Genomic DNA, 13,691 nt, shown 5'->3' on the forward strand with positions numbered 1-13,691 from the left:
AGTGGAATAAATCTTGAAAGTCACAATGTATTTATTATTTTAAAAATATTTTATTTGTTTATTATTGGACAGAGAGGTACTGAGGGGGGAGAGAGATAGAGACAGAAAGAGACAGAGAGACACCTGCAGCCCTGCTTCATCATAGTGAAGTTTTCCCCCTGTAGGTGGGGACCAGGGGCTTAAACCTAGGACCTTGCACTGTAATGTGTGTGCTTAGTCAGGTTGCCACTGCCCGGCTCCAAAAATCAGAATTTGTTTTGCATAGAAAAGTAGTCATTGGGTTGGGGAGAAAATACAATGAATATGCAAAAAGAGTTTCATGCCTGAGGCTTTGAGGCCCCAGGTACAATGCCTTTCTGGTGTCTTTCTCTCTCTCATTCTCTCTCTACCTCTATCATTAAAATAAATAAATAAAATATAAACCAATGAAAGTAGTCTTCAGTTATATGACAATAAAGTCTCACACCCATGACACCCAGATGCACTCATTTCTATTTTTCCAGCGACTTACCAGGCAGGTTATTTTGACTTACCAGTCTTAGAGAAGTGACTCACAGGGGTTAGGCGTGGTACACCTGGTTAAGTGCATACACTACAGTGCTCAAGGACCCAGGTTCAATCTCCTAGTCCCCACTTGCAGGGGGAAAGCTTCACAAGGGGTAAAACAGGGCTCTTTTCTCCTCTATATCCCTCTCCCCTCTAAATTTCTCTGTCTCTAATAAATAAAAAAGCATTTTTAAAAAAATGTTTAAAAAACTGAGGCACGGGGTCGGACGGTGGCGCAGTGGGTTAAGCGCATGTGGCGCAAAGCGCAGGGACCGGCGTAAGGATCCCGGTTCGAGCCCCCGGCTCCCCACCTGCAGGGGAGTCGCTTCCCAGGCGGTGAAGCAGGTCTGCAGGTGTCTATCTTTCACTCCTCTTCTCTGTCTTCCCCTCCTCTCTCCATTTCTCTCTGTTCTATCTAACAACGAATTGCGTCAACAAGGGCAATAATAATAACCACAACGAAGCTACAACAAGGGCAACAAAAGGGGGGGGGGAATGGCCTCCAGGAGCGGTGGATTCATGGTGCAGGCACCGAGCCCAGCAATAACCCTGGAGGAGGAAAAAAAAAAAAAACTGAGGCACTACATTTATTGCAGTTAAAAATAGAGATGTTCATGTTGAGGTGTTAGGAGAGGACCCAAAGCTCTTCCTCGCCCAGGCGATCTTTTCTTATTCCGCGGACAGTTCCTGCAGCCTTGGAATCACTACTTTAAGTAACTCCTAAAGTATAACCAAGTAGAACTGTGTCCAATACCGAGATGTTTGACTTCTCTGTGGAGAGTCTGGAGAACCTTATTTCAGATCCTTTCTAGTAGAACAATTAGGTATTTTAGAGAAGGTACCCTTCAGTTCTACTGTAAATCGTGAATATAAGAAACACTGATAATAGTAACTAGTAGCCTTTATGACATTTTAAATTCTCATTGGTCAAACAGCCTACGCAAAAGAGATTCTATTGTAAGGAGAAGAAAATTAAGGCAAAGGCTGTAATTAAAAACTAGTACATGGGGGGCTGAGGGGAGTGCAGCGGGTTAAGTGCACACGACGCAAAGTGCAGGGAACGATGGGCTTAAGAATCTCAGTTTGAGCCCCCAGCTTCCCACCTGCAGGGGGGTACCCTCAAAAGCAGTGAAGCGGATCTGCAAGTGTCTGTCTTTCTCTCTTCCTCTCTGTCCTCCCTTCCTCTCTTGATTTCTCTCTGTCCTATCCAAAAACAACAGCTATACCAACAACAAGGGCAACAACAAGGGCAACAAAATGGGGGAAAAAAACAAAGAAAAACCAAAACACAAACTAGTACATGATTAAGGAGAAACTTTAGAACTGGATGAGTCTTGTCAGGAACACATAGTCCAGTGTCTCTTCGCTCTTGGTATACTGCTTCTGAAGGTGAATACTCAGTGTTATATGTTTTGAGGACGTGATGTTAGTGAATGTTCCAAGCCCTTCTTTTGAGTTTTCCCTGAGTTCAATAAGGTAGTAAGAGAAAACGGTCTTTTTTACTGTGCCCTGAACTGGTAACTCTATGTCTTGTTTAGCACTTACTCCTCTTCTCGTTTAGTATCCTGGTGACAACCTGAATTCTTCCTTAAATTACGCTTGTGGTAGCAGAGACCATTCTTGGATAGGAAATTGTGTAGTGGAGCAGAGTGGGACACCTGTGTGAGTGGCCCTTCTGGGATTTCTCAGATCACAATGTTCATTTTATGTAATGCTACATAAAATGAACATTAAGAATATAATGATATTTTTTATCACCATGCCTGCATATAATTCGATATACTGTTCATATGAGAACTTTCACAGGTTGTGCTGGGAGACTTGAATACGCTTGTAATCGTCTGCTTCTGTCTTTGTAGGGGTTGTATTTCACTACCGGGCATCAAGCAGCAGGTACACTCTGTCCTTCGAGGCAGCTCAGAAGGCTTGTTTGAATGTTGGGGCTGTCATTGCTACCCCCGACCAGCTCTTTGCTGCCTATGAAGATGGATTCGAGCAGTGTGACGCAGGATGGCTGTCTGATCAGACTGTTAGGTGAGCCGTCTGGGGGCCACAGCCTGATGTGATTATTTCAAGAGTAAAATCAGTGTGTGACTTACATGTTCTGTGTTTCCCCAGGTATCCCATCCGTGCCCCCCGGGAAGGCTGTTATGGGGATATGATGGGGAAGCAGGGAGTTAGGACCTATGGATTCCGTTCTCCTCATGAAACTTACGATGTATATTGTTATGTGGAACATCTGGACGGTACGTTGTTTACTTTTTTTTTAAAGCTGTGTTAGGACTAAAAAAAAAATCAAGGAAAGACTTGGAGCATGTTGGAAGAGAGCAAGGCTTCATGCTAGTTTGAATTGCAAGCAGCAAAGTTTGCTCGAATGACCGTATGATTCTGTGGTCAAATAACCTTAAATTAAAATGGAAAGAGAGGGAGGAGTGTATAAGTGGTTACTCCTGTTAGAAATGCCTTTAGCTAATGGCGGGTTTCCTTTTAGTTCTGTTGTCATTGGACTGTTTCCAATGTACTTTTAGAACATTTAGAATAGAAAACTATAAGGGTGGTGACTATTACTGAAAGAACTTCAGGTAAAAATCCTATGATAACAAACCACTCTTGTCCCCCCGAAGTGCAACTAAATGGTGTACAACCGTCCAAGGAGAATTTTCATGTTTCACCTCTTAAGTTTACTTTGCTACATTAAAGTCAAAGCAATTATTTATTCAACTATCTACTTTGAATAGGAACACTTTCTTTGAAGAATGGTGCTTAAGTGGGATTCTCTAATATTTTAGCTTTCTCACTGTATAATTTTTAATTTTTAAATGTACTTTAAGAGTTTTTTTGTATTGTCTTATTTGCTTATTGGATAGAGACAGCCAGAAATTGAGAAGGGAGGGGGTGATAGAGAGGGAGAGAGACAGAGAGACACCTGCAGCCCTGCTTCACCACTCGCAAAACTTTCCCCTTGTAGGTGGGGACTGGGGTCTTGAAACTGGGTCCTTGCACACTGTAACGTGTGTGCTCAACCAGGTGTGCCACCACCTAGCCCCCATTAAATAATATTAGACTGACAATTCTAAGTTCTTAACTCAAACTTCAGATAAAATAATTTCCATTTTTTTTGTATATGAACAATGGAGAAATATATACAATCCAATCAGTAGTTTAGATTCATTCACATTTTCCTTTTGCTTCTGTTTTAAGGTTGACTGATATATATTTTTTCATACACTAGAGATGGTTGGTAAAAGGAATATGCTTCATGGAAATAAATGTGGCTATTGCTATTTCCCTAAGATAGAAATTTGTATCTAACTTCAGTAAGATGGACTTTCTTTTACATGGTTATTGAGATTCAGAGTAGTAATTACCAGAATGAAAGTTGTAGAAGTGTTTGGAATGCTGGTAACTCTGGAATAGCACCAGGTAGTTTCTGAAAATAATAAATAAATAAAGACATATTTAGTTATCTAAAAGATCTTTAGTGAATGCGTTGAAATAACAAGTTGTTTTTATGTATAAAAAGGAAACACTGACAAAATCATAGGATAAGAGGGGTACAACTCCACACAATTCCCACCACCAGAACTCCGTATCCCATCCCCTCCCCTGATAGCTTTCCTATTCTTTATCCCTCTGGGAGTATGGCCCAGGCCATTGTGGGATGCAGAAGGTGGAAGGTCTGGCTTCTGTAATAGCTTATGAACAAGTCCCTTGCCTGATCCAAACATGATTAAACATCTCAAGTCAGCCGTTTAGACAAGAAAGCCATCTGCACTTACTAGGCCACCAGCAAGAGAGTCTAACAGCTTCTCTATAAGTCTCCTTTTGGGTCTTATACTACTGTCACTCCTTCAGACCACAAGTTACCTATATACAAGACAATTCTGTCAAGTCTTGAGAACTTTCTTCCTCTGTAGAAGTCTCAGAAATTCTATACCTGCTGCAAGTAATATTTGATTTACTTTCGAAGGCCTTTGGTGAAAGAAACCCTTCTGGGGATGTCTACCTAGACTGTAGCTTTTTAAAAACTGACTTCCCCAAGGTCTCCTTGACTCATTAATAGCATCTGGACAGTTGGTCTCTAACAGAAGAGTAGATCTGAAGTTGAACAGAAAGACTGCTATGAAGAGGAATTGCTGGTCATTTAGAAGTTAGGAGTCAAGCAGAGTCCTTTTCCACTTCCATAAACATGGCCACTACTAAGACAACTGTTACTCGTTACTAGGGAATGCCAGTGTCTGCCCTGATAGAACTCAACTGTATTTCATACAGCTACTTAGGTAAAAGCTTTGACTATCTGAGTGTTGAAAGAATCGATGTAAGATCCCACATAACTTAATAGGTATATTTACAGCTGTAAACAGAGTTCGAACCTTTTGGTTTTAGCAAATCAAGGCTTGGAAAGAAGATACAAGTTTCAGTGTTAAAATGCTGATTCAAGCACTGACTAAAATTTGTGTTTTCCAAATAATAGGAATTTTGTTTGTTTCCTATGAGATATTTGGTAATTCTGGAGGATATTCAGTATGTTTACATGGCATTGCTCTGGAAAAGTTTCTTCCAGGGGGCCGGGCAGTTGTGCGCCTGGTTAAGCACTAAGTACAAAGTACTAAGTAAAAGGACCTGTGCAAGGATCCAGGTTTGAGACCCTGGGTCCCTACCTGCAGGATGGATGCTTCACAAGTGGTGAAGCAGGTCTGCAGGTCTCTCTCCTTCCCTCCCTCCCTCTACTTTTCCAATTTCTCCCTGTCCTATACAATAAAATGGAAAAAAATAAAAAGAAAGAAGAAGAAGAAGAAGAAGAAGAAGAAGAAGAAGAAGAAGAAGAAGAAGAAGAAGGAGAAGAAGGAGAAGAAGAAGAAGAAGAAGAAGAAGAAGAAGAAGAAGAAGAAGAAGAAGAAGAAGAAGAAGAAGAAGAAGAAGAAGAAGAAGAAGAAGAAGAAGAAAAAGGCCACTAGGAGCAGTGGATTCGTAGTACAGGCACTGAGCCCCAGATAACCCTGGAGGTAAAAAAAAAAGTTTCTTCCATATTTGTTGTTCCTCAGAATAATTAGGAAATATTTGAACACAGGTATTTTCTCTCTTGATTTGAAATTGGGCTGGTATATCAGTTAAAGAGCCCTTTTTTATATAGTAGATTATGTAAAAGGGTAATCAGTGTTATACTCAGAAGTTCGAGTCCCGATCTCACGCAAAGAAGACCAGAATCACATGCAATGGCAAGAGCCTTTATTAGGAAGCTTCAGCTTGGGCCGCTGACACCCTTCCAAGCAAGGGGAGAGTCTGTGACCCAATCACTTCTCGTCCCACCTTTTTGTAGTTATCACAGGGTGAGCACAGGTGGAAATATCCTCACGGAACAAAGAACAATTGGCCTCGGGCCAACAGCTGCTCTCAATATTTGGGCCCCTCTCCAACCCCACAATCAGAACATTATTCTTGTAAGGTCTGTTTTCTTCCTTTAGTGAAAAGTATGATCTCACCCCCCACCCCACTTTGAAGTAAAGACCATTGGCTAAACTGTGAGTTATAAAAGATTCATGTTGGAAAGTTGGCTATATAAGATTACATTTGGTATTTCAAGTATTGCACTGGTGAAAGATTATTTGAAGGTGAGGTATGTTTCCTCGTATGAGATAAGTTACTATATTTGTAATATTACAGTAATAGATATCCATATTCATCATAATTCCCATCTATGCTATAATTAGTGTGTGTGTGTGAGAGAGAAAGAGGGGGGCGGGAGAAACAGTTGGTGGGCCGGGTAAATTTGTAGACTTTGGTGTACTCGGATTAGATGTGGATGTGATGGAACATATGTACAGGAATTATGATTCAAGATGCAGTTACTTTACGTCAGAAGTCCCACTACCCCGGATGGTGTAGTAAACAAGTGAAGTTGGTGTAAGATGGAACCTAGTTCAGAAAAAAGGAAAATTGATTTTTCTGTTTTAATTATTTATTATGAAAGACAAGCAGTTGAAAGATAGCGAGCCTTTGTTACTTTCTTATTTGTTGTTTTCTAATGTCACATTTATTCACACATTTGTGCTTCTCTGTGAAATATAGGCCACGAAGATGTATCGCACGGTTAAGTCCAGCAAGTTTTTGGTGCCAATCTGATTTCTTTCTTTCCCTTCCTTCCTTCCTGCCTTCCTTCCTTCCTTCCTTCCTTCCTTCCTTCCTTCCTTCCTTCCTTCCTTTCTCTTTCTTTCTTTCTTTCTTTCTTTCTTTCTTTCTTTCTTTCCTTTCTTTCTTTCTTTCTTTCAAATCTTTTATTTATTTATTATTGGATAGAGATAGAGAGAAATTGAGAGGGGAGGGGAAGATTGAGAAGGAAAGAGACAGAGAGACACCTGCAACCCTGCTTCATTACTCATGAAGCTTTTCCCCTGCAGGTGGGGACCAGGCTTGACTCTGCATCCTTGAGCACTGTATGTAATGTGTGCATTTAACCAGGTGTGCCACGGCCTGGGCCTCCTAATCTGATTTTTTTTTCTGAGGTATGAAATACAAGGCTACTATGCATATCAATGTAATATCTAGTTCTATTTCAGAACAAGATTAAAAGGACAATTGCATTAGTTATAGCTACTAGCAAGATTTCAGTGTTGATTTTTTTCTTAGAATTTGTGTAGATGTCCATGTAATAACATGCAACACCAGGATTCAATTTGCTGGTTCCCAGTGCAGAGGAGAAACTTTACAAGTGTTGAAGCAGTGCTGCAGGTGTCACTCTGTCTTTCCTTCTCTCTCTCTGTATGTGTCTCTCTCCTTCCCCTTCAATTTCTCTCTGTCTCTGTCCAAAATACATACATACATACATACATACAGATGTACATATATATTTTTAAATGCTATAGGTGCTATGGTAATTTTGTAGTTTTAATAATGGATCCCTACTCCTAAGACATTAATAAAATAAAAGGTATCAAGTAATAATTCATAAAGATTCATAAAAATGATCCTTACTAGAAAGCTTAATCTATGCTTTTGGGCAAGGTAAAATGAGAAGGTATTTAGAGTGCATAGAGTTGAGATGTCAGTAGTTGAGAAAACTGAGAGATGGGTTGGAACTATTTAGGAATGATCAAAACAGTGCTGAGAGAGGGCATTGGGGAGTCAATTAAGGTTTCATCACTGAGCACAGGAAGGACTTTAATTGAATTAAGCCTCTGTCCATTCCTAGTAATGAGATCCTCAGTGAGATTGGATTTCTCAAGCTTCAGATTCTGCTTCTCTGAAATGGAGACAATGAGAATACTTGCTTTTTAATCATGGTTTGTGAGGAAATGAGTCACGATACAAAAAGCTTACTATAATGTGTAGCGCAAAATAAGTGCCCAATAAGTAATAGCAATTATTATAATTTATGGATATAACAACATTCTTCATTTCTTGTAAATTCAAAGTAAGAAAAATGAGCTATGATCATGGCTTCTCTGTGAATTAGGTTCAATATATGGAAAATTTCTCTGTTAATGAATATTGTTAAATATAGGAAGAATTCTAAGAAGTTCTTAAGATTTCTTCTGTAAGTTTCCTAAAAAGAAGAACTGATTAGAGTCAGGGAGATTTCACAATGTTTTATTTTTTTTTTTTTGCCAGAGCACTGCTCAGCTCTGGTTTATGGTGGTGTGGGGGATTGAATTTAAGACCTGGGAGCCTCAGCCATGAGAGTCAGTTTGCATAACCATTATGCTACCTCCTCCATTCCCAATAGTTCTTTAGACGACTTTCATTCCTGAGATGCCAAGGTTCTAGGTTCAATCCTACTGAACCATCAGAGGCCAGAGATGAACAGTGTTTTGGTAAGCACACAGGCATACAACTCCCACCCACTAGGGTAGATCTGAGATTTTATGAGAATATAAAATGCTCTCAAAGTCTATTTGAACCACTGTACTTTGAAGGCTGTGAAGAACAACTGGAAATAGATCACTTTATGAAGAAAAGCAACTTTTTTGGGGGGGGGTCTCCAGGGTTATTGCTAGGGCTCGGTGCCTGCATTATGAATCCAATGCTCCTGGAGGCTATTTTTCCCCCCTTTTATTGCCCTTATCATTGATGTAGTTACTACTGTTGTTGTTGTTGTTGGATAGGACAGAGAGAAATGGAAAGAGGAGGGGAAGACAGAGAAGGGGAGAGAAAGATAGACACCTGCAGACCCGCTTCACCACCTGTGAAGCAACCCCCTCCCCCTGTAGGTGGGGAGCTGGGGGCTTGAACTGGGATCCTTACACCGGTCCTCACGCTTTGCGTGCTGCTCTTAACCGCCTGAAAGCAACTTTTATATCAAACACTTTGAATATGAGTAATGTAATGCCAAAACTATCAAATAGTTAAAAGAACACTGTGGGAAATAAGGATATATATACTAGTCTCCCTAAATTAGTTTAGATAAGTTTGTTCTCTGATGAGAACATTAGCTTCTTGAGTCAGAGTAATCAAGAATTAATTTGATGTTGACTTCCCACAGATGGTTTCTAAGAGACAAATGTGGCCACTCTACCACAGGCAGGATGGTCTCAATAATTCTGAGTTTTATTTTATTTTATGAGTTCAAATATTTCTGTGCTGAAAATTGTCAAGTCAGTAGGGGAAAAAATAATCCTAAAGGAGATAGGTAGGAGAGTGTTAGAAGAAGTGGAATGCTAAGTAAATAGAACTTTTAAATATCTTTTTAATTTGAATAGTAATAGACTGGTTATTTTTTGTTTGTTATATAAGGTACTTATAAAATAATCTCCTTCTTCAAAGGTTTAATTCTTTCTGCAGATAATACTTTTTTATTAATTCATTTTTGCTCTTTTGTTATAACATTTAAATCAAAGTGGATGAATTGGGAATAAGAGTACACTAAGGAACAACAAAAACTGGAGAGGCCAGGTGGTGCCATACCTCGTTTACAGCACAAATCACATGTGAGGAGCCAGGTTTGAGCCCTGGTCTCCACCTGCAGGGGGCAAGCTTTGCAGTACCTGAAGCAGTGCTGCAGATTTCTCTTTTTCTCTCCTCTATCTCCCCCTATCTTCTTGATTTCTGGCTGTCTCTATCCAATAAATAAATATAATAAAAATTAAAAAGAAAGAAGAAAAAAAATTGGGTTTTGCATGTTCAGCCCTCAACATTTTCCTCCGCCTCCCTCTAGCGTGTGCACGACTTGTGTGACTCGGCTCTAGTTGGGATTCTCACAAAGAATCCTGTTGCCTTTACCAGATAATCAGACGGTCTGTTTTATGGCCATCAAAGCATTTAGAAGTCGTGGCTATGTGGCTATATTACCTTAATCAACATTGAGTGCTGGTTCCCCCCTCCCCCCTGGCTTTTTCCCTCAGACACGTGCTCTATCAGATTTTAGAAGCCCTTCAAACCTGGTTCTAAACGATGTTTCCCTCACCCTTCAATATGACCTCACATGCTGCACAGGACTTCATTAAAAAAAAAATTATTATTGAATAGAGACAGAGAGAAATTGAGAGGGGAGGGAGTGATAGAGAGGGAAAGAAACAGTGAGACACCTACAGCCCTGCTTCACCACTTGTGAAGCTTTCCCCCTGCAGGTGGGGACCAGGGGCTTGAACCTGGGTCCTTAAGCACCGTAATGTGTTTGCTTAACCAGGTGCGCCACCGCCTGGCCCCCCTGCACAGGTCTTTATACCCTCTTTGTTTCTGTGAGCAATCTTACACTATTTGAGTTCTCTCGGAGAAAATACAGTTTCTTCTGTAGGGCCTGTCTCAAAGAGCCCGTCTTTGAGTCTCCTAGCTCACCTTAAAAATTTGTGATTTTGAATCCACACATTTCTTAGAGTTATGTCTGCATGATTGGTGTATAACTGTTATCTAATGGTCTCTTTTTAAATTAATTAATTAATTAATTTTCTCTTTTGTTGCCCTAGTTTTTTATTGTTGTTGTAGTTATTATTGTTGTTGTTGTTGATGTCATCGTTGTTGGATAGGACAGGGAGAAATGGAGAGAGGAGGGAAAGACAGAGGGGGAGAGAAAGACAGACACCTGCAGACCTGCTTCACCACCTGTGAAGCGACTCCCCTGCAGGTGGGGAGCCGGGGGCTCGACCCGGATACTTAACGCTGGTCCTTGCGCTTCGCACCACATGTGCGTTAACCGCTGTGCTACCGCCCGACTCCCGTCTTTTTTTTTTTTTTTTTAAATCTGTTTATTTGTTTAAATGAGGGAGACAGAGAGACTAGAGCGCCATTCTGGCACATTCCGTGCCATGGATCAAACTTAGGGCCTCAAGCATGAAAGTTTTGTTCTCTGCTCACTAAGTACCTCCTAGGCCATTATTTTATTTTATTTTACTTTTTATTTTATTTTTTTTCTTTATTGGGAGATTGATGTTTTACAGTCGACAGTAAATACAATAGTTTGTACAAACATAACATTTCCCGGTTTTCCACATAACAATACAACCCACACTAGGTCCTCTGCCATCCTGTTCCAGGTCCTGAACCCTCCCCTCCTAGGCCATTCTGATTGCTTTTTGTTCATCAAATACAAAATGCTTCCTACTAGCTTTATTTCTGCAAATACCAGGAAGTTCAAGGTAGAGAAAAGACTATACCTCTTCCAACTGTAATAAGGAATCTATTCCAATAATAGAACACATTAGTTATTTAAGAAGTCCTTGGTGATTGCCGAATTTCTCCAAATTTGCTTCTCTGAGACTGTGTTTTCATTTCTATAATGCGACAAAATGTTTCATTTGTTCTCCAGATTTAATTAAGTGTCTTTTTTTCTTTGTACTTTTCTGTTAGCATGATACATCTTTCTCTCTTCAGAAACTCTCCAGTCACCCTTTCATGTGATGTTTCTTAAAGGTAATTTCTTTCTAACAATATTACTCCTCTTTATTTCTTAATTTCTCTTTCTTGCCAACCCACTTTATTGTCCTTTCTATTTCATATATATGTATTATCTTTATTTACTTATTGGATAGCCACATTGAGAAATCAAGAAGGAAGGAGGAGATAGAGAGGAAGAAAGACAGAGACACCTGTAGCCGTACTTCACCACTTGTGAAGCTTTCCCTCTGCAGGTGGGGACCAGGGGGCTTGAAACCAGGTCCTTATGCTCTGTAATGGGTACTCAGTCAGGTGTGCCACCACTCAGCCCACCCTTTCTAGTTTTTTTGATCTGCTTATAAAATTATAGCTTATCTTCTTCTTTGTGTCAAATTGATGAATTGCTGTCCCATCTTTATGACTTGTCTGATTATTCTCATTCTTTTTCCATTTTATTAATTCCTTTGGTGATTATAATACAAAAACTAGTAAAAGGTCTGAATGTCACTAAGTTGGCTTTGCAACTGGGCTTGGTCCTGTTTCTCTGTAGGTTTTGATTAAGCCAGAGTTAAATATCAAGTCTGGAAATTATGATAGTGCCTCTCTGTGGATTCTTAGATTGACATTTAATGTTAATATAATTTTTCATTTGTAATTGATAGACTAGTACACTGATGGCCTTTTATTATTTTTTTGAACAATAATATGTTTCAGGCCTTACTCTCTCTATATATATAAAAAAAATCCTATATCATCTGAAACAGTTTCCTGGTTCAGAAGATGACTTAAATATTTATTCTAAATCTCAGAACTCTTTCAACATTGTTTGAAATTTGTATTAGAATATACTAGAATCTTTTAGTTATTTTTTTTTATTGATAGAAGTCATAACAGTGTAGGTGACAACTGTGATATATAGATTTCTTGTTTAAATTTTATTTATTGATTTCACTTAATAAGGCAGAGAGAAATTTAGTGGAGAGAGAGAAAGAGAGAGAGGGAGGGAGAGGGAAGGGCCTGCAGCTCTGCTAGTGAAGTCTTCCCTCTGTGGATGGGGCTTGGGGCTGTGACCTTAAGCATGTGTGCTACCACCCTGCCCCTTGCAATAATTTTTTAAAAAATCTCATCATGTGAAGAAAAGAAACAACACAGCCCCCCCCCCCCCACTAGAAGATCAACAAATGGTTTCTGTGGTGAATATATAGACTTCAATAGACTTTGAAGATTAACACCATTGCTAACTGGCTGATACTGATTTTAGAGTGGCTTCTGTCAAAAATGTATGCTAAGTCTAGCTAAGATTTGATTTCTCACCACCATGGAAAGTGAGAAATCAAAGAATCATTCTGGCATATGCAGTGCCAGGGAATGAACCCAGGGCCTCAGGCATGAAAGTTATGTTCTCTTATCTATTAAGACTATATAGTACACCAGCAACACTTCATGGACAGTGATGATCTTACTTCATGCAGTGACTAAAATAGAGTGCCTCGGTGGTAGCTGCATGGATAATAGGGTAAGGAAGGGCAGGATTAATAGCATTACTATTTGATTGAATCTTCACGAAAACCTTGCCAGGTATATTTTTTCAACTACAATTTACACTGAGGTCTTTGGTGAGGCACAGTAAGATTAAGTGATTGTATATGCCCTTTTTCTAGTTTCAGCGCCGTAAACTTAAAGCCACCGAAAGTTCTCTAGTAGTCTTATAAAGCAAGAAGGTGCAAAATACTCTCAAAGGTCTCCAAACCTCTGATGTCTTATATTTAAAATACCCACAGTGATGTGGGCGTAGATAGCTTCGTGATTATGCAAGGAAACTCTCATGCCTGAGGTTCCGAAGTCCCAGGTTCAATCCCCCATACCACCATAAGCCAGAAGCGATCAGTGCTCTGGTAAAATAAATAAATAAATAAATAAACAAATAAATAAATAAATATGTCCTAAGTCTATTTTAATTTTTTATTATCTTTATTTATTTATTGGATAGAGATAGCCAGAAATGGAGAAGGAAAGGGGTGAGAGAGAGAGAGAGAGAGAGAGAGAGAGACCTGCAGCATTGTTTTACCACTTGCAAAGCTTTCCCTTTGCAGGTAGAGATCAGGGAACTCGAACCTAGATCCTTGTGCTTTGCAACACGTGCACTCAGCCAGGTGCGCCACCAGCAAGTCCCTAGTCTTTTTTCCTTTCTTTTCTTCTTTTTCTCCTTATTCTCCTTCTCCTTCTCCTTCTCCTTCTCCTTCTCCTTCTCCTTCTCCTTCTCCTCCTCCTCTTCCTTCTCCTTCTCCTTCTCTTCCTCCTCCTCCTTCTCCTCCTCCTCCTCCTTCTTGTTTTTAAAG

At 39.8% G+C, this 13,691-nt stretch overlaps 1 protein-coding gene across 5 annotated transcripts in view; it reads left to right on the forward strand.

Annotated features, from left to right (window-relative positions):
* The window catches only part of VCAN (versican), a 126,381-nt gene that overhangs the window by 26,277 nt on the left and 86,413 nt on the right, over positions 1-13,691 (forward strand). For all 5 annotated transcript variants that reach the window (XM_060201132.1, XM_007518821.3, XM_060201134.1 and 2 more), the window contains exons 4-5: positions 2,406-2,580; positions 2,665-2,792. In XM_060201132.1, the coding sequence (XP_060057115.1) occupies positions 2,406-2,580; positions 2,665-2,792 (303 nt within the window). The remainder of the gene's footprint in view (positions 1-2,405; positions 2,581-2,664; positions 2,793-13,691) is intronic.

Source organism: Erinaceus europaeus, chromosome 11 (genome assembly GCF_950295315.1).
Source record: "Erinaceus europaeus chromosome 11, mEriEur2.1, whole genome shotgun sequence".
In the NCBI taxonomy this organism is placed as follows: domain Eukaryota; kingdom Metazoa; phylum Chordata; class Mammalia; order Eulipotyphla; family Erinaceidae; genus Erinaceus; species Erinaceus europaeus.